Genomic DNA, 20,553 nt, shown 5'->3' on the forward strand with positions numbered 1-20,553 from the left:
TCATTTGTTTCAGATTGCCCAATAATTCTTAAATTCCTTCTCTGTATTTTTCAGGGCATTTGTTTTTTGGATGAGCTATTTCACATTTCCTTCTATTTTCTCATTCTTCTGATTTTATTATTAGCCTCCACTTGTCTACTTCTAATTTTTAATGAATTATTTTCTTCAGTATTGATTCAGTGTTGATTCAGCCATTCTGGAGAGCAATTTGGAACTATGCTCAAAAAGTTATCAAACTGTGCATACCCTTTGATCCAGCAGTATTTCTACTAGACCTGTATCTTAAAGAGATCATAAAGGAGGAAAAGGGACCCCCATGTGCAAAAATGTTTGTTGCTGCCCTTTTTGTAGTGGCAAGGAAACTGAGTGGATGCTCATCAGGTGGAGAATAGCTGAATAGATTATGGCATATGAATGTCATGGAATATTATTGTTCTATAAGAAATGATCAGCAGGGGGCAGCTAAATGGCACAGTGGCTAGGGCACCAGCCCTGAAGTCAGGAGGTCTTGAGTTCAAATCTGGTCTCAGACACTTAACACTTCCTAGCTTTGTGACCCTGGGCAATTGCCTCAGGAATTTGTATCTCTTTTTTTCCCATTTGATCAATTACGCGTTTGCATGAGTTCTTTTCTTCATTGAATTTTTGTGCCTGCTTTTCTATTTGGCCTATTCTACTTTTTAAGGGGTTCTCTTCAGAAAATTTTTATAACTCTTGCCACCCGATTAATTCTGTTTTTTTTTTAAGGTGTTATTTTTCTTCAGTATATTTTGTGCTTCTTTTGTTTAAGCTGTTGTGTCTCTTTTCATAATTTTCTTATATCACTTTCATTTCTTTTCCTAATTGTCTCCCCTCTTTCTTATTTGATTTTTTCTTTCTTTTTCATTAAAGCTTTTTAGTTTCAAAACATATGCATAGATAGTTTTCAATATTCACCTTTTCAAAACCTTGTGTTTCAAATTTTTCCCTCCCCTTGACAGCAAGTGATCCTAATATATGTTGAACATGTGCAATTCTTCTATACATATTTCCACAATTATCATGCTGCACAAGAAAAATCAGATCAAAAAGAAAAAAAATGAGAAAAAACAAAATGCAAGCAAACAACAAAAAAGATGAAAAAATTGTGTAGTGATCCACTCAGTCCCCACAGCCCTTTCTTTGGGTGCAGATGACGTTTTTCTTCACAAGACTGCTGGGACTGGTGTGAACTACCTCATTGTTGAAAAGAGCCATGTCCATCATAATTGATTATTGCATAATCTTGTTATTGCCAAGTACAGTGATCTCCTGGTTCTATTTTTTTCTTTGTTTTTGGCTGAGGCAATTGGGATTAAGTGGCTTAGCCAGGGTCACACAGCTAGGAAGTATTAAGTGTCTGAGACCAGATTTGAACTCAAGTCCTCCTGACTTCAGGGCTGGTGCCCTAGCCACTGTGTCACTTAGCTGTCCCCTGCTGATCATTTCTTATAGAACAATAATATTCCATGACATTCATATGTCATAATCTATTCAGCCATTCTCTACCTGATGAGCATCCACTTATTTCCTTGCCACTACAAAAAGGGCAGCCACAAACATTTTTGCACATGGGGGGGTCCCTTTTCCTCCTTTATGATCTCTTTAATATACAGGTCTAGTAGAAATACTGCTGGATCAAAGGGTATGCACAGTTTGATAACTTTTTGAGCATAGTTCCAAATTGCTCTCCAGAATGGTTGAATCAATTCACAATTTCACCAACAATGTATTAGTGTCCCAATTTTCCCACATCACCTTCAACATTCATCATTTTCTTTTCCTGTCATCTTAGCTAATCTGAGGTGTGTAGTGGTACTTCAGAATTGTCTTGATTTGCATTTCTATGATTTTTAAAAAATCCTTTTTGAGCTCTTCCAGGAATTCTTTTTGTGTGTGCTAGTGACCAATTAATTTTTTTCTTTGAAACTTTGCATGAGACTGTTCTGACTTTGTCTTCTGATCATAATAGCTTTTTATAATCAGGTTCTTTTTGTTGTTGTTTTTGCTCATTTTTCTAGCCAATTTGTTAACTTTTAACTCTATAATAAAGTTGAGCTCCACTCCTAGGGTAAAGGGTACCCTGTCCCAAACCTTAAGTCTTTTTCTGCTGCTATTTTTCAGAACTAGCTCCGGGAATCTATAGATTTTTGGTGTTTTCAAGGTTGTATGCTTTAAGGAGAATTGTGATTACTGTTTTTCTGACAATGATTTATTTATTCAATAACATTATTTTACTTTTATAATTTAAATTTAATTTACCAATGAATTTGATGAAAACATTAATGGCATTTCTTTGCTTATCATTTGTGAATTTACACAAAGCTAGGAGGAGAAGTAACTGTTATTTTAATTAACGTGATTAGAATCTTAAAGTCTTTCAACATACTGGAAGGATGGATTAAAACCATTCAAATAAAATTTTAGAGTAATAAATGTAAATCTGACACGTGTTAAGAAGAATCATCCTGTACAATTAACAGGATGGGGAAATGTAGCTAGGTAGCAGTTCAAGTGAAAAAAATATAGAGATTTTGATGGACTATGTACAATATGTGGTGCAACAATGTGATAAGACTACTAAAAATATCAAAGCTAACTTTAAAGTTTCAAGAATATATGTTGTCAGGATGTATATTCCTTTCACTGACCACAAGTACACTATGACCATTATAGTATGTAGTCTTGGAGATTCACTCTGGATGAAAGATTTATCATCTTATTACCAATCTAATAATAATAAGCTTCCTTTGACTTAATTAAACTGGTCCTCAGAAGATGGACAGTCTATTATTGGGACATTTTTGAAACTTTAGCAGCTAGTTAGGACCACCAGAGCTTATTCTGCTTGTGTTGCCTTTTAAAACAGGGTCATATCCTTGTCACAATCAAGCATTGGATTGAGACTTTAATACAGGGAGTAATGTAAATTTATATTGCATTAGTGAAAACCTAGTGTAAAAAGACACAGGAGAGATAATTTTATTGTATTTTACCCTACTTCTAAGGACAATGGGAAAGGCTAAAGTACATCCAGATGTGGACAGTAGAATCAGGAGAGTCTTAAAAATAGGTCATCTTTCATTTCTTTTTTTTTTTTTTCATTTTTTTATTATGAGCTTAACAATCTTCAACTAACAATATTTCAATGGACAAAGCAAGAGAGCATTATATATGAAATTGTAAATTTATTTTGGTTACAGGTTGTTTTTAGTGTTTATGTTAAATTTTATGAGGTAGTAATAAAATTGCTCTGTGTTCCCTTTTTAGTTTTTTTTAAATTTTGTCTATCTTTTAAAACATGTTTTGTTGATTCCTTTTTCTTTAAAAATAGGATAAATATCTTTATCATTATCCAGTATTTCACCTTATTCCCTTTCCCAACCAATACATGCTCTCTCTTGTATTAAGTATTCACAAGTAAAAACAAATAGACATATTAATCTGGTCTGAAATTGTATATTTCATACTGTACCTCCAATTTGATTAGCTCTTTTCCAAGAGGTATGAGGCATGCTTCATCTTCACTATTTTTAATTTATGCTTCATTTAGAATTTCCTTAGTGCATTTAAAAATTATTTCATTTGCTTTCTTTTCTTTACTATTTTAAACCTATTTCTCTCTCTCTCTCTCTCTCAACAGTAAAATTTTAAAGAGGGTTTAAGAAAAATCCCTGTGGCAAATATACACTGCCAAGCAAGATAAATCTACTTTGGCCATTTAAACCTCTGTGTTGTTCACTTTTTCTATTGTGTCTAACTTTTCATGATCCCATTTGGGATTTTTCTTGGCAAAGATATTGGAATAGTTCCCATTTCTCTCTCCAGCTCATTTTACAGGTGTAAACTGAGCAAACAGAGTTAAGTGACTTGCTCAGGTACACAGCTATTAAATATCTGTAGATAGATTTGGACTCACAAAATGAGCCTTCTTGACTTTCTGACTATCCATTGTACCACCTAGCTGCTTCTATACCCCATGACCACCTTTCTGTCCAATGGAAACATGATTGGTCATTGCATTGATCAGGTGTTTTTTGTTTTTTAAATAATTTTTTCCTCTGGTTCAGCCCATTTCACTCTGCCCATTATGGTCTGTAAAATATGTATTTACTACTCCTGCCTTTTTATGTTATTTATAATATGTCTGTGCTCTAAGACATGGCCAATTTTTATAAAAATGCCATGGAGTGCTAAAAAATACCTACATTACTTATCAGTCCCATTTAGAAGACTTTCATTTCTAGTTTCTCCAGCTGTTTCTTCAATTCTGTATTTTTTCTTTTTTGTCTTAGTTAGCTTGGTCCAAAACTGAAAGGAACATTATATGCTGATTACCAGTATCTTGTAGTTTGCTTAATTTTTCCTTTATGAATTTAGATGCTAAGGCATGTGGAATATGTAAGTTTAATATTGATATTTGTTTGTTGCCAATGATTCCTTTCAGTGTTTCTTGTTTATCTCTTTGTTATGAATTCTTGTTTTTGCACTGTCTAATAACATTATTCCAACTTTAGTTTTTTGAGATTCACCTGATGCATGGTAAATTTTGTTCCAATTTCACATTTGTGTTCTGCATTTGTCTTTGCTTTTTAGGTATTTTTTTGTAAGCAACAGATTGCAGGAGTTTTGTTTTCTTATCCAATCTGTCACTTTTCTTTGTTTTCCTGATAGTTCAATCCATTCACATTTAAAGTTATGAGAATTGATATATATTTTCCTCCATTTGTCTCTCTTTTTTTTTTTCTGAATTAAAATTTTAAAACTCTACTTCTCTGTAAAAACAGTAGTTTGTCTGTAGTAAGTTTTCGTGGTTTGTTTTATTTTATTTATTTTTTTAATTATAGCTTTCTATTTACAAGTTATACGCATAGGTAATTTTACAGCATTGACAATTGCCAAATCTTTTGTTCCAATTTTCTCCCTCCTTCCTTCCATCTCCTCCCCCAGATGGCAGGTTGACCAATACATGTTAAATATATTAAAGTATAAATTAAATACAATATATGTATACATGTCCAAACAGTTATTTTGCTGTACAAAAAGAATCAGGCTTTGAAATAGTGTACAATTAGCCTGTGAAGGAAATCAAAAATGCAGGTGGACAAAAATATAGGGATTGGGAATTCAATGGTTCATAGTCATCTCCCAGAGTTCTTTCGCTGGGTATAGCTGCTTCAATTCATTATTGCTCTATTAGAGCTGATTTGGTTCATCTCATTGCTGGAGATGGCCATGTCCATCAGAATTGATGATCATAAAGTATTGTAGAAGTATATAATGATCTCCTGGTACTACTCATTTCACTCAGCATCAGTTCATGTAAGTCTCTCCAGGCCCTTCTGAAATCATCCTGCTGGTCATTTCTTACCGAACAATAATATTCCCTAATATTCATACATTGTGATTTGTTTTATATAAGTCTTTCCATGTTTTTCAGAAAGCATCCTGCTTTTTTTTTTTTTTTTTTTTTTGCTGAGACAGTTGGAGTTAAGTGACTTGCCCACGATCACACAGCTAGAAAGTGTCAAGTGTCTGAGGCCAGATTTGAACTTAGGTCCTCCTGACTTCTGGGCTGATGCTCTATCCGCTACACACCTAGCCACCCCTTGCTCATCATTTCTTATAGCTTTATGTACTTTTAGGGAAAAAAAAATATCTTTACAATCCTTCTGTTGTAATTTCATTGTCTTGTTCTTAACTCCATGGATGTCCTTTTCTTTTTAGTTTTTAGTTTTTGTTTTTGTTTTAGGAATGTTTCAAATACTTATAATTATTGAACATCTATCTTTTTTGTTACTGATGATTAGGCTCAGGTTGATAAGGTATATAAACTATCTTGTATTGTACCTTGATCTTCTTTGCTCTTCTGAATATATTCCATTCATTTTTCTGGTTACTAGTGGGTACAAAATAAGCTGACATTATTCAAAGTTCCTTTCCTTTGGAGATCTTTCTCTTGGTTGCTTTCAGAATTTGTTATTTATCTTTGGAATTGTTAATATTAATAATTTTGTCTTTTGGAGTTTGCAGTATAAAGTGTGTCTCCCATGATCTGTAGGTTCTTTAGATTGGTGCTTGTTTTCTATATTGAGAAGTTCTGGGCAGTTTTTCTTTCTTTCTTTAAAAAAAAATATTTATTGTCGGTTTGTTTGTTTATTTACAAAGCATATTCATGAGTAATTTTTCCAACATTGACACTTGTAAAACTTTTTGTTCCAAAATTTGTTCCAAATTTTCCCCTCCTTTCCCTCACCCTCCCCCCTAGCTGGCAAGTAGTACGATATTTGTTAAATATGTTGAAATACATGTTAAATCCAATGGATGTATACATATTTATACAGTTATCTTGTTACACAAGAAAAATCAGATCAAGAAGGACGGAAAAAAAAACAACTGAAAAAGAAAACAAAATTCAAACAACAGAGAGTGAGAATGCTATGTTGTGTTCCACACTCTGTTCCCATGTTTCTCTCTGTGGGTGTAGATGGCTCTCTTCATCACTGAACAATTGGAATTGCTCTAAATCATCTCATTGTTGAAGAGAGTCATGTCCATCAGAATTGATCATCGTATAATCTTGTTGTTGCTGCTCATTTCACTTAGAATCAGTTCATCATGTAAGCTTCTCCAGGCATCTCTGAAATCATCCTGCTCGTTGTTTCTTATAGAACAATAGTATACCATAGCATTCATATACCATAACTTATTCAGCCATTCTCCAATTGATGGGCATCCATTCAGTTTCTAATTTCTTGCCACTACAAAGAGGGCTGCCACAAACATTTTTGCACATGTGGGTCCCTTTCCCGCCTTTAGGATCTCTTTGGGATATAATCCCAGTAGTAACATTTCTGGATCAAAGGATATGCCCAGTTTGATAACTTTTTGAGCATAGTTCCAAACTGTTCTCTAGAATGGTTGGATTCGTTCACAGTTCCACCAGCAATGTATCAGCATCCCAATTTTCCCACATCCCCTCCAACATTTGTTGTTATCTTTTCCTGTCATTTTAGCGAATCTGACAGGGGTGTAGTGGTATCTTAGAGTTGTCTTAATGTGCATTTCTCCGATCAGTAGTGATTTGGAGCACTTTTTCATGTGACTACATATAGTTTCAATTTTTTCATCTGAAAATTGTTAATGTCCTTTGAGCATTTATCAGTTGGAGAATGGCTTGAATTATTATAAATTTGAGTCAATTCTTATATATTTTAGAAATGAGATCTTTATCAGATCCTTTGGATGTAAAAATGTTTTTCCAGTTTATTGCTTCCCTTCTAATCTTGTCTGCATTAGTTTTGTTTGTACAAAAACTTTTTAAGTTAATATAATTAAAAGTATCTATTTTGTGATCAATAATGTTTCTTGTATTATTATTATTATTTGCATTATGGTGTTTTGGTTTTTGACTTGTGCCCTTTGGGAGCACTAAAATCCTTACATTGTCTTTATGCATCCTTTTTTCAAGTTCATTATGTTTTGCTTATATAGAGGTCATATTTTCTTTTTCAATTATTGTTTTTTTGCTTCTCTTCCAGGTGTATTTGCACCTGTATATTTACATGTCACTTGGTAGGTGGTACAGTGGATAGAATACCAGGTCTGGAATCAGGAAGACCCAACTTTAAATCCAACTTTAGATAATTGCTAGCTGTGTGACTCTGGGTAAGTCATTAAATGGCTGTTTGCCTCAGTTTCCTCATCTGTAAAATGGGATAATAATAGCACCTTCCACCCAGGATTGTGTGAAGATCAAATAAGATAATAATTGTAAAGCACTTAATTTAGTACTTAGTACATAACAGGTACTATGTAAATGTTAGTTATTTTTATTTAGAGATCTTTGGACTCATTAGCAGATATGGAAGTCATATTCTTTTCTGTTTATCTGCTTGTACTCAAGGTTTTAAGATCTCAGATAAGGAAACTGAGACAGACAGATAGAAATTAAGGTGCTTTAGGGCAGCTAAGTGGCACAGCGCATAGAGCACCAGCCCTGAAGTCAGGAGGACCTGAGTTCAAATGTGGTCTCAGACACTTAACATTTCCTAGTTGTGTGACCTTGGGCAAGGTCTTAATCCCAATTGCCTCAGCCCCCTCTCCCCCCCCCCGCCTCCTCCCCCAAAAAAAGGAAAAGAAAAAAAAAAAGAAATTAAGATGCTTTGTCTCAGGTCATACAGAAGCGTCTAAGGCCAGATTTGAACTGAGGTCTTCCTAACTTCAAGTCTAGCACTGTACCTACTGTGTCACTTACCTGTCTCTTTGTATAGATTATGCCATAAACAAATTAGAAGAGAATAAAAGAAAGCACTTTTTAGTTATGGCTAGGGAGCATACTTCAAAGATCTTTGATGACTTCAGCTATTTTGCCTTATTATTCCCTCTTATCATTCATTCTCTGACTCTTCCTCCTTTGTTAGTACCCCCTTGTTCCCTAACACACATTCCTGACAGATCTCAAACCCTCTCAGCTTCTTTTCATGCTGAAAAATTGGCCTTAGTTTCTGCCCTCAATTGTCTTATGGGAGAATAGAACTTGCCTCTGCTAGATACTAGTCTCTTTTTCTTTAATTTTTATGAAGTCCTTAAAGTTTCTTTGGAATCTTTCAGAGTTTTCTTTTATGTATTGTGGGTTATTATATAAATTGTTCTCATCCTTCTGCTCATTTCACTGTGCATCAGTTCATATAAGTCTTCTGTGATGACTGTGTATTTTAAAATCAGCCGGAGTCAGGAATTCAGATTAAGGGAAAATCCTCGATCTTTATTCTTTGTGGAGGTGAAGGAGGAATGGTGATAGGAAGTGAGAGCAGTCACGACACGAACTCAACCAGCAGCCTCTCTGCCTCTCCCTCTCTCCCTACCAAAATCATCTCTATGTCATTTCCTATACAACACATCAAAACTTGCAGAGAGTGGGCAGGGCCATTCTTTCTCCAAGCATATATTAATAGAGTATCGTCCAATTGCTATTTAGCCTCTCGTGCTTGGGACCTCAGTGCATCAACTCGAGCTTTAGCCCATTACAGTCTTCTCCATTTTTTTTCTGAATCTTTATCTTCATTTTTTTATGATGCATAAATATACCATTATATTCACTTACTATATTTTCTTCAATTTTTTCCCAGTTTAAATTATCCATTTTAAATCTATCCATTGTGATTTTGTTTTTTTGCTACAGCATGTTTCTATAAGTATTTTATTTTAGGAATCCTTTTTGTCTTTTTCTTTAGTGTCATCTGTGATATAACAATGGTATCACAATTCAAAGAATGTATATATTACTTGACTTTTTGGGCCAAAATTGCTTTACAGCATGTGTTCCCAATGGTGTATTAATCTGACCAATTTTCCATAACCCTTCCAAAATGGACCATTCTCATCTTTTGTTATCTTGGCTAGGTGTGAGATGAAATCTCAGAACTGTTTTAATTTACATTTCCTATATTATTAGTATTTTGGAACATTATTTCTTATGATTGCTACTAATTTATAAATCTTTTGAGAATTGTTTGTTCTTATCTTTTAATCTCTTATGCATTGGGTAATGGCTTTTATTCTTTTATATATGTAAAATATATAAACAAAAGCCCTTATTTATGAATCTTGGATATTAAATCCTTTTTAGTCGTATTTCATATGAAGAGTTTTTCTAATTTGTTACTTCCCCTTTTATTTTTGCTGTATTAATTTTAACTTGCTAAAATTTTTTCAGTTTCATGTTATTTAATGTTTTATGATTTCTTCTGTCCTTTGGGAAGAATTTGCCCACTGAACATAGCTAAACAGTATTTTATCTTATTTTTTTCTAATTTGCATATTGCATGATCTGTATGTAGAGGCAGGTAGGTGGCACAGTAGATAAAGAGCTAGACTTGAAGTTAAATTTTTTATTCTATATTTCCATTTGATTGACTTTCTTTTCCTAATTGTCTTGGTTTTCTTGGATTGATTTTTCCCCCTAATTTTTCCTCTATCTCTCTTATTTAATTTTTGATATCCTTATTAAGTTCTTTCAAGAATTCTTTCTGTGCTTGGGACCATTTGACATTTTTCATTGAAAAAAAAATCGCTTTTTTAAAGTTCCATTCTATTCCTCTGAATATGAACCCAGATCTTCTCTCTCCCCATAGTAACCATCTATGGTTGAATTCCTCTGCTTATTCATTTTTATTTATTTTTTGCTTTATTTTGATTTTTTTAATATTTGTTTTAGTGTTTTAGTGTTATCAAATTGTAATCCTGAGGTATGGGAAATGATGTTGTAGGTTCTTTTTACTGTTATTTTCTGAGATCCATCTCAGGGACCCAACTTGAAGTCTTTTCTCTGCTCTCCTGCAGATGCCCACAGCATCCCTGTGCCTTGTCCCTGCACACACCAAGTATGCATACATGCACCTAAGGCTGCCTCTGGTTAGCATTGCTGGGTTTGGACCCTAACTGTCCCTCATCTCCTGCTCTGTGCTCAGACCCTAAACTTTCTGTGAAATTAAATCTCTAGCTCTCTGATTAGCTGCCCCCAGAACTTGTTTGTTGATTCTACAGATTGGGCCTAGAGGTTTTTGTACTTCACTGGGAATGAACCCCTACCCCTAGAGGTCTGGCTTTTCCTGAGGTCTTCTCATGTAATCTTAGGACAACAGTTTATCCCTGCATTTATTTCTGCTGCTCTGAGGAGATGTTTTATGTGTATGTATTTGTGTGTAGAAAATTTGGAGAGCCAAAAGTTTTCTAACCTACTTCCAACCTCTTCCCAAAATCCCCTCTCCAACACTCTTTCAACTTTAATATGATGCCTCAAAACCCAAGATTAGTGATATGAAAAATAACAATAATACCAGGTAGCATTTTTAAAACACGTTAAGGTTTGCAAATCACTTGACACATATTACCTCATTTTATCCTCAACCCTGGAAGGTAGGTGCTCCCTATTGTACAGATGACAAAACTGAATAAAACAGGGTAAGTGACTTGTCCAGGGTTACAAGTTAGATTTAAACTCCCATCTTCTTGACTCAAGGTTCAGCACTCTATTATACCACCTCCCTACCTTTAAAGATCTCCAACAAGACATTGAGGAAAGCCCACAGAAGTTGATAGAGCTGTGTCACCAAAAACAATAATAACAACAACAACAAAACAAAAAACCCTGGAGAGAAGTCAATGACCACAGTGTCAGAGGCTTCAGAATTCTCACATCAATAAAAAAATATTGTCCTCTCCTGCTGAACTTTCATATTACGCTGTGTGACACAAAACAAACCTGACATAAAATCCCTGCTAGGGATTTCACAGAAAGATTGACCTAGTTCAATCTCTCTTCACTTGAGAGGTGAGGGAATAAGGACCCAGAGGGGAAAAGAGGTCTGTCCCACAAATCTGAATTTTCCAGAATTCTACCCAGCACTCTTCCCATAGCTGTTTGGAAAATTTATGATTTGTTTTCTGCTCCTCTGCTCACCCCAGTTGTCTCGCACATGGGTTCCACCTATTCTCTTCCTGCTCCAGTTGAGCAATTGCTACACATATGACCTGTAGGAGGACTTGGTTACAGAAAATGTGAAGTCAAGCAAAGTGGAATTTCTTGTATTCCTGGAGCTCTCATTAAATTCTTAATGATTTCCTGACATTTCTGCTTGACAAAGAAAGTAATATGTACTTTTCTCATTTGAGGTTTGCTTTTGTGTCAAGATTTGAGAAGTTATTGAAGAGAGATAGGAGGCTCTCAAGAGAGAAAGGATGCTAGACATGCATGAATAGATCATGAGAAAGCCAGGATTTACAAAGATTGGGTTCCAGGTTTTAAAATAAAAGAAAAGGAAAGGAGAAAGAAAAGCAAGTGACAAAAAACCAAACAAACAAACAAAAAACAATGGCTCCAGCAGAGGAAATGGGAAGTAGATGTCATGTTTCCCCAAACTATAAATAGTAACATATTCTCTCAATTGTCAATATATTCTCTCAAATACGGGGAAAGTAATCAATTGTGGTTATTTCAGAAATCTTCTAATCAATAAATTATAACCAAAGAGTTAATCCTAATCAGTTACTGAGGCATTAATGAGAAGCAAACAGTACATATTTCACAAACAGAAACCATAAGGAGAAGCAGCTGGCTATCTGGAACATGTCAGGATACACTCTGTTGCACCAAAATTAAGTTTTATAAACTATTTTCCTCTTAAAACAAAGAGATATTGGTAATTTAAATATTGTTTTCCTACCTACCCACCCTCATTCTTTAATTAGCAAAATTCCTTCACCTAATATTTCATCTTATATATCACTTTTCCCAGCTTCTTATAGCCATAGAAAACTGGTACTCCTTGGAACACACTGCATCTCTGGCTGTTTCTCTAGGACACTTTCTCGTATTCTATAAACATATAATGCCAGAAGAAACTATTTGCTCCCCAAGGCTATTTCCAGACCCTTTTTCTATTGCCACCATTCAGTGAGCTTTCCTCCTGTAAGGTTCACTTGATCTATCTTCATTACCTTTTTCAAAAACTTCTCACTGTTGTCTCCCAAGCCCAAATAAGAATGAACTGAGCATGTGGTTCACAGTCTTCTTCCATATCCCCTGGCTCCTGTCAAGCTGGTGACAGACATATTCACATCTCCCAAATCCTATATTAAAGGTTCTCCACAACCTGGTGCCATGCTGTCTTTTCAGGCTTATCTCATGCTTCTCTTCTCATAACCTAAGTCTACTTCTTAGTCACTTACACCAAAGAGGGACTAAATGGGCCTACATTCCAGATTAGCAAGCCATATAAATAAATGAATTAATTGAACAGGTAAAATCCAGAGCATGTACATTGGATGCTGAGACTCCTTTCACTTTTTGAATTCCTACCTATTCTTTAAGTTCCAAATTAAATGCCACTTCTCTATGAAGCTTACTGATATTTCTACCAGGAACAAATTTCCCCCTTCTGCTACACAAAGGACCTTGTTTGTGTCTCTTTAATGTAGTTAGTATGTCTAATTTTGTATAACAATTGTCTTTGATTTTTTTCCTCTTACTAGACTTTGAACTCAGTGAGAATAAAGACTGTACCATATATAAATTTTTTATTCCCCCCAGGGCCTAAAAAAGGGAATCCATATAGTAGGTGCTTAATAAATGTTTAATTAATTTGAATTTTTCCTTTGATTTACATTTTTAAATAGGTTCTGCCAAAGATTGCTTTTGTTCCAAAATAGGAATAGCTGGTTTCTGTCTGATTTGTTTATTTGGGTCTCATATGAGAAAGCAGAGAGTTAATATTAATACTAGAAAAGACTAGATCTAGCTTCAGTTTTTAATTGTAAATTGAGAAGGGTCAAGAAATGATTCCTTCTTGTAGTGAGTTTACTTCTGTTGACTCTGAGCACCCCTGGGTGGGAATGGTATTTTTTATGAACAGAGAGCCCTCACTTTAAAAACAGGACTTTTTGGGGGGCCAAATTATTTTCATCTTATGCTTCTACCCTTCCTCATACTAAACTCACTAGACAGTATCCTTTTTCTAATAGACTGTCAGCTCCCTGAGATGAGGAACTATTTCTGTTTTGTCTTTATAGCTTCATTATTTAACATAGTGCCTACCACTTTTTTCTTTTTTTTTTTTTTTTAAACCTGGCCTGCAATTTCATTACTCAAGGGAACTCAGTCAGAAAGATTTGTTTGGCATACAAATCAAGATAGAAACATAATCCTTGCCCTCCAGGAGTTCAAATTCTATTGAGAGAGATTGCTTGGTATTATACCAAGTACCAGAAAAGTAATCTCAGAGAGAAAGAACTGGCATTGGGATTGGGAAGAAGGAAAGGCAAAGAAGGTGAGATTTGAATCAAGTCTTGAAGGATTGGCAGTAAGGAAGATCTATCAATACAGCTTGATACCTTCTGTGCCTCTTAGTTTGAGAGAGTTGCCTGAGACACTGAGAGAGTTAATTGACTTTTCCAGGGTTCAGCTGGTCAGTGTCAGAGATGGGACTAGAGCCCAGGTCTTTGGAACTCCAAGCCAGCCTTCTGTCCTTGATAGCATGCTGTCCCTTAGTTGGCACATGGCATAATGAATTCTTTTTGAATGAAATTGAACTGAATTGAATTGGTTGAAGTCAAAATTTGCTAAGAAAGAACCTAGCCGCAAACTCCTTGTTGCAAATTACTTTCTGGTTTTCTTTGTTGTGGGTGATTTGGTATGTTAGTTGGCTGCATTATGGGTGGGCATTATTGTACATCAATTGGAATGACTCTTTCTTCATCCTCTCATCATCTATTGTTCCATTCTCGAACCAATCAGAGCTCAGAGAGGGAAAGAGTTGGTAATCTCTGAATCATTAATTATCATTCAGCTGCCATAGTGAGACAGAAGCTTCTGGGGAGTAGATTTTGGTTAGTTCTTAGAATTCCATTAATATAAAATTTCAGGAATTGGAATGTATTTCCTTTGCTTAGAAGTTGTGAAAGGAACTATACCAAGAAACTCTACTCTCTAGTCCAGCTCTTTCACTAGGACAATGATCAGAGGCAACTGCTGGTACAGAGGATATAAAGTGATGAACCTGGACTCAGGAAGACCTGAATTCAAATCCACTTCAGACACTTAATCTAGCCTGTGACTTGGCAATTCACTTAACCTCTGATGGCCTCAGTTTTCTCAATTACAAAATGAAGCTAATAATGACATTCCCTATTCCCAGGTTTTTGTGAGGATCAATGAGGTAATATTTGTAAAAGTGTAATTCCTGTTTCATAGGAGGCATTTAGAAATGCTTATTCTTTTCCTTCCTTCTCTGTGACCTTAGTTTCCTCATTCTAAAATGAAGGGATCATACAAGATGTTGTCTAAGGTTTCTTTTAAAATGTCTTGATTTTTCCATAATGCCATGTTATGAGTTCATAAAGCATGTTCATAGAACCTCAGAATTTCATTGTTGGAAAAGACTCCTCAGTCTATGTGGTCTGGCCTATCCACAAAAAATAATTTCCTCAGTAACATATCCAACAATTTGTCATCTAGCCTTTCCTTGAAGGCTTCCAGTGAGTAAGAATCTGTTCTTCCAAAGAAGCCCATTTCCTTTTTGGGCAACTCTAATTTTTAAGAAGGATTTCCTTTCATTGAACTACCAAATCTGCCTCTGCAGCTTAAAGCATCACAAGATTTTACAGTTGTGAGGGACCTTGGAGATGATCTCATTTTACTGTCCTTCCATGTTACAATTGAGGAAACTAAGACCCCAAATGTTAACTGATTTGTCTGAGATTATGCAGAGAGTAAACAGCAAACTCATAACTCAAATTCAGATGCTCCTGATTCCAGCTGACAACTCCCGCAGATTGCTCTGCTTTTTGAGGAAAACTAGACAGCTCTGATCCTTGAAATTCTTTATTATTAAAAAAAAAAGTAGGAAAAACTGTCCTTAAAACTTAATACTTTTTTTTTTTTTTTTTTTAGGTCATGGATACATGTGCTTGTGTTTTTCTTGCATAACTGAGCTACCTCTTTCTACAGGCCTACCACTTGGTCTCACTTTCTATCCTCAGACAAGATCCGTTCTGTACATGGGATTCATTAAACCTACTGAGAAGACAGTTTTAGGGGAAGAACCTAGATATTTAGCAGTATAGAATATAGATTCATGGGATTTTGAACTGGAAGGAAATGTAGAGGTTCTCTATTCTACCCCCTTGAGAAAACTCAGGCTCAGAGAGAAAAAAATGACATAGATGGTATTCTAATCTAGGCCCTACAACTCCAAATTCATTGTTTTCCTCCACTGTATTTGCTAGGAACAATGAATGAAAAAGAGAATATTGTTGGCTTAATTTAAAAATCTTTAAAAATTGAAGCCAATCAGAAGTGAAATCAGAAGTGAAGATAGTCTCAGTAGATCATCTTTTCTTTAGATTTTAAGTTGAGAATGAATGAATGCTTGTTATAGAGGAGATTGCTGATCAGATACAAATAGACTAGAGGTTTCTGCTAGATCTGTAATCCTATGATATACTGGTTCTTACTGGAGTAACCATACTAGAGAACAGTTCACTAGCGTTGTAAAAGAGTACTTTATGATGTTAATCCTCCAAAAGAAATTTTAGAAGAAAGATTAAGTATTCATTGTGTGCCAAAAGGTCTGAAGATCTCTCAGAAAGTAAAAGTGGTTTGTTCTAAGTCTCTGAATGTTCTCTGAATGCCTAAGAAAGACCGTGATAGCAGACTACATTACAAAGAATTTACTTGTGCTTTTAACTCACATTGTTTTGTATCTCTAAAAGGATTTTTTATTGATTGCAGGTGGTACAGCTAAAAAATCTTTATGGAAGTCCAATGGGTAATAATGGAAGATGCTGTTCTAATAACTAAGGTAAGGAAAATGTAGTTTCTATTTTGAAAATGGAATTTGAAAAAGCAGTTTTCTTACTCAAGTTAATGTCATTACAAGCAAAGCTAAAACCTAGACCCTCAATTTTATTTCTATTTCTGATAGCTAAGACATACAAAAGACTCTTCATGAAATTAGAATAAAATACAGGTAATACCAGTGTATTATAAGGACTAGGTGTCTTGGGATCACACCAGATCCTAAGAGGTTATTGTGAGAATCATATGAAATAACAGATGTAAATTATTTTGTAAACTTAAAATGCAATTTAAATGTCATTTTAAAAAAGCTAATTGTATACATATGTGATGTATGTTATGTAAAATTCTGTGCAAAATTTAAAATACTATGTAATGCTATAAACATTAGTTTTGATTTTGTTTTGTTTTGTTTTTTAAATTTTCTTCTATGAGAGTCAACCAGCATAACTTTAAGATTAAGGGAGATTGTCCAGCTAGTAACTATATGGATAGCACCTAAAAGGACAGTGAAGCTGTGGCAGAACTAAGTTTTTATTATTAGCTTTATATACTTAAAGTTTTTTTTAAGTATTATAAAACTTAAAGGTTTTTAAATTTTTTCCCAGAACAAGGCATTTTGTCAGGAAAATGTAACATTTGAATATGTTTTACAGCATAAAAGATAATAAAAAAAATAAGTTTCTCCTTCCTCAGTTACCAAGGTATTTTTAAAATATATTGCCATAGCTAGAGGGATTTCAAAATGCTGTGAGTATGCCAAGTAATGAAGAACTACAGAATTCAGTATCTAATTTTTCATGTTTCTGTGTTCTTAAAACATTTTCAAATATTAGTGAATCATAATTTATATGAGCTTTGCTAACCTAGCTAATCTGGAGTGTAGGATTTAGTAAAAATTCTGTCCTGTGCTGTTTGTAAATGCCAGAACAAGTAAGGCTTCATGTACCAGGATGGCATGTTGCAGACATCTGAAAAAAACAGAAATGATGTTCAAAGAGAGAAAAGCTTTGCTGCACCAGATTTTTCATAGCATTAACTTTTCCCAGTTCCTGGTTAGTTGGCTGCTTCAGAGAATAACTGTCTGTCTGTTAGATACCATTTAGTAAATGATTTTCACAATAGACTATTCTCAAGAGAAACTTCAGGTGGTGTTTTCATTTATAACTTTTTTTATTTCTCAGAAATCTGCTGTGGCTCCTATTGCAGTTAAAAGATATTAGATCGGAACAGAAGTGAATGCAAGGGATAATGCTGTAAAAAATTACCCTGGCATGAGTTCTATTAATAAAAAGTTATTCAAAAAATAAACAAATAAATAAATAATAAAAGATATTAGAAAGAAATAGCTAACAATGGATTAGCTCCTTTTGTAGCTTCTCTCCCAGGAGCATTGTCCAGAGAAAAAAAGATTCTCATGGAATCTTTGTACTTTGGGATCACTATAGATCCTGAAGGGGACTGATTGGGTAAGACTAGGCCTAAGTCACATGATCTCTATTCCCAGAGCTGAAAGGTTAGGCCCCAAGTCAGTGAAGTTACAGTAAGTGATGCAACCCACAGGAAGCTGACAGCATTGGTGACCATTGGTCAAGGATGGTTATGTCCCTTTAGTCTATCCAATGAAAAGGCTTGGGTCTTTGGCTTTTTAAACAAGTCGGAAGCTGGTCAGGTTCCATGAGCACATGGTGGCTCCAGGGTGTGTGTCTGGGCCTCTCCTTTCAGGGACGAAATAAATGCTTTCTCTTTGTACCGGAAGGTGTCTCTGATTAGTTAATTTTGGAAAGGGGATCTAGCACTCATCCTACACAATCCCAACTCTGTCTGAGGATTGTTGATACAAATAAGTACCAGTTCTTGAAGCCGGGTGTAGTGGATATGATGCTGAACTTGAGGATAAGGTTGAGGACAGCCTTGCCTCTGTTATTAGCCATGTGACCATAGACAGTTTACCTACCATCTCTGTACCCCCCTTTCTTCATTTGTAAAACATGGATAATCTTGGGACTTGAGGCCAGATCCTCACATGGTGAGGATATATAATATAGTGCATGTAAAATATTCTGTTAGCCTTAAAGCCCTATATAAATGTTAGCTATCTTCATCATCATTATCTTAATAAGGGTTACCTTTTCTGAATTTGCCCTTATATTTTAGGGATAATCTTCTTTGGAATTTATAAATTTCTATGTGCTAACTCCAGCTTTCTTACAACCACTTTTCTATGATCCTTAACTTTTTGCTTTAGTTTATCCCTAGAGCCTCTCCTTTCTAACTAATCATCAGGTTATATTGATTCTACTTTGACAACACCTTTTATATCCCTTTCCTTTTTTCCATTCATATTTTCAGCCTATGTCACTCCTATCTCAAATTTTTCATCTCTCTGATAATGTCTTTTACATAGCTGATAAAGTGATATTTTTAAAAGGCAAGTCAGATTGTGTGACTCCCCTGCTTAATAAACTTCAATGGGTCTTTTACCTGTAATGAACAGTCAAGTACAAAGTTTTCTGATAGATTAGATAAAATGATTGCTAGTTCCAATAGTTGGTTGTTTGATCTTCGTCCTGAAAGAGAACCAAGCAAGCTGTATGTCATCATTATCTAATTTAAGGAGGTACAGTGCCTCAAGGAGCTTACATTTTGATGGGATTAAGACTTCCCATAAATTGGAACTGGAACTAAGAATGAAATACACTCCTGGTGGCTGAGGTGAGCAGAGGATCAGGAAGTAGCAGAAAGGCCTGATTCCTGACAAGATGATGTAACAAAGCTCACCTTTTCTTTCTTTAGCATTTAAATCTTTTCATAGGCGACTGATAGTACTCTTTTCCACCTCAAGAGTTCCTAGAGCTGCTTTGTTATTTTTCTTTTTTATTCTTAGCATTTCCTACTTCATATCAAACTTGATCAGTGTACATGTTGTGCTTTTCTCAACTGTGCCACCTAGTTTCCACTCATCTCTTATTTCTGAAAATGTCATAAGATTATAGCTCTAGAGTTGGAAGGAACCATGAAGGTCACTAGTTCAACCCTCTCATTTTACCGACGAGCTAATTGAGGCCCAAAGAGGACGCTTGCAACAAAAAAATTTTAGAAATAGAATAAAGAAGTTCAGCAAAATTGTTCCACACATCAGCTGGAGTTGAGTATATGCAGTCAACCATATCCATAGATCCCACTTCTGCAAAGGTCTATTTTCTCCATTCTTTTCTGAGGCAAGAACTGGAGAGAGACTTATTTTCAAAATACTTTATATTTACTTTGCCAGATCATCATGAATGGTCTAGTTTTTGATCATAATCTGAAGACCAACAATGTCACATATCCAGCTTTACTGGGGAAATTGAATTTTCCCTGTAAAACAGTATCCAATGTTATATTTACTGATAAGAGAGTAGAAACCTCAGGTGAGACCCTTTCTTCTCTAATGTAATGAAAGTTGAGGGTGTGGCCCCGACATAGCTGTAAGATATAGATACCCAGGTAGAATAGATGGAATAGCAGCTGATTTTTTATGTTACTGTCAGTTTGGGGCCTGTATAAGATTGCATTTTCCTTAACTTTTCCCACATAAATAATCAGTTTCTGGTCATTCCTCTCCCTCTACTTCAAGTGTTTAATAGCAGCACTGAATAGGAGCAAGACTAATATTGTAGTCAACTAGATTGTGATCTGTCTGCTACTGAGCCCCATTTAAAACCATGCTTATGTTGACTTTCAGGCAGCATTGTATAGTGGACAGAGTACTCAGTTTGGAGTAAAGGGACTTGGTCTTGGTTCCTCATCTGTAAAATGAGAAGACTTGACTAGATAACTTCTGAAATCCTTACAAACTATAAAAAGCTATGATCCTAAGCAGAGGTCCACAGTAGCATGTCATAGAAATATCACTAGTTTCCAATACTGAAGTGTAGTTTATTATAATACACCTCTCTTTTGGAGGAGAGTGAATAGTGAAATTCAGAATTAGCTGGTCAGTGTTAAGTAAACTCAAGTAGAAGAAATGTGCTAAGAATAAACTTGGAGTATTGCAGTGGCTTGCTGGGTTTCCAGTCTGGCAACCAGACTGACTTGGCCACGTGAATGAGAGATGATTAATCCAGAAATTTCCTTTTGTTTGTTTTTTTTAAATATATAATTTTTTTTAACTTTTCTTTCTCAATAGCATTTTG

At 35.0% G+C, this 20,553-nt stretch overlaps 1 protein-coding gene across 2 annotated transcripts in view; it reads left to right on the forward strand.

Annotated features, from left to right (window-relative positions):
* PTPRA (protein tyrosine phosphatase receptor type A) overlaps positions 1-20,553 on the forward strand; it is a 203,864-nt gene that overhangs the window by 107,930 nt on the left and 75,381 nt on the right. For both annotated transcript variants that reach the window (XM_051965682.1, XM_051965683.1), the window contains exons 3-4: positions 7,560-7,686; positions 16,310-16,379. In XM_051965682.1, the coding sequence (XP_051821642.1) occupies positions 16,332-16,379 (48 nt within the window). In that variant the 5' untranslated portion in view covers positions 7,560-7,686; positions 16,310-16,331. The remainder of the gene's footprint in view (positions 1-7,559; positions 7,687-16,309; positions 16,380-20,553) is intronic.

This window comes from Antechinus flavipes, chromosome 6 (genome assembly GCF_016432865.1).
Source record: "Antechinus flavipes isolate AdamAnt ecotype Samford, QLD, Australia chromosome 6, AdamAnt_v2, whole genome shotgun sequence".
NCBI lineage: Eukaryota > Metazoa > Chordata > Mammalia > Dasyuromorphia > Dasyuridae > Antechinus > Antechinus flavipes.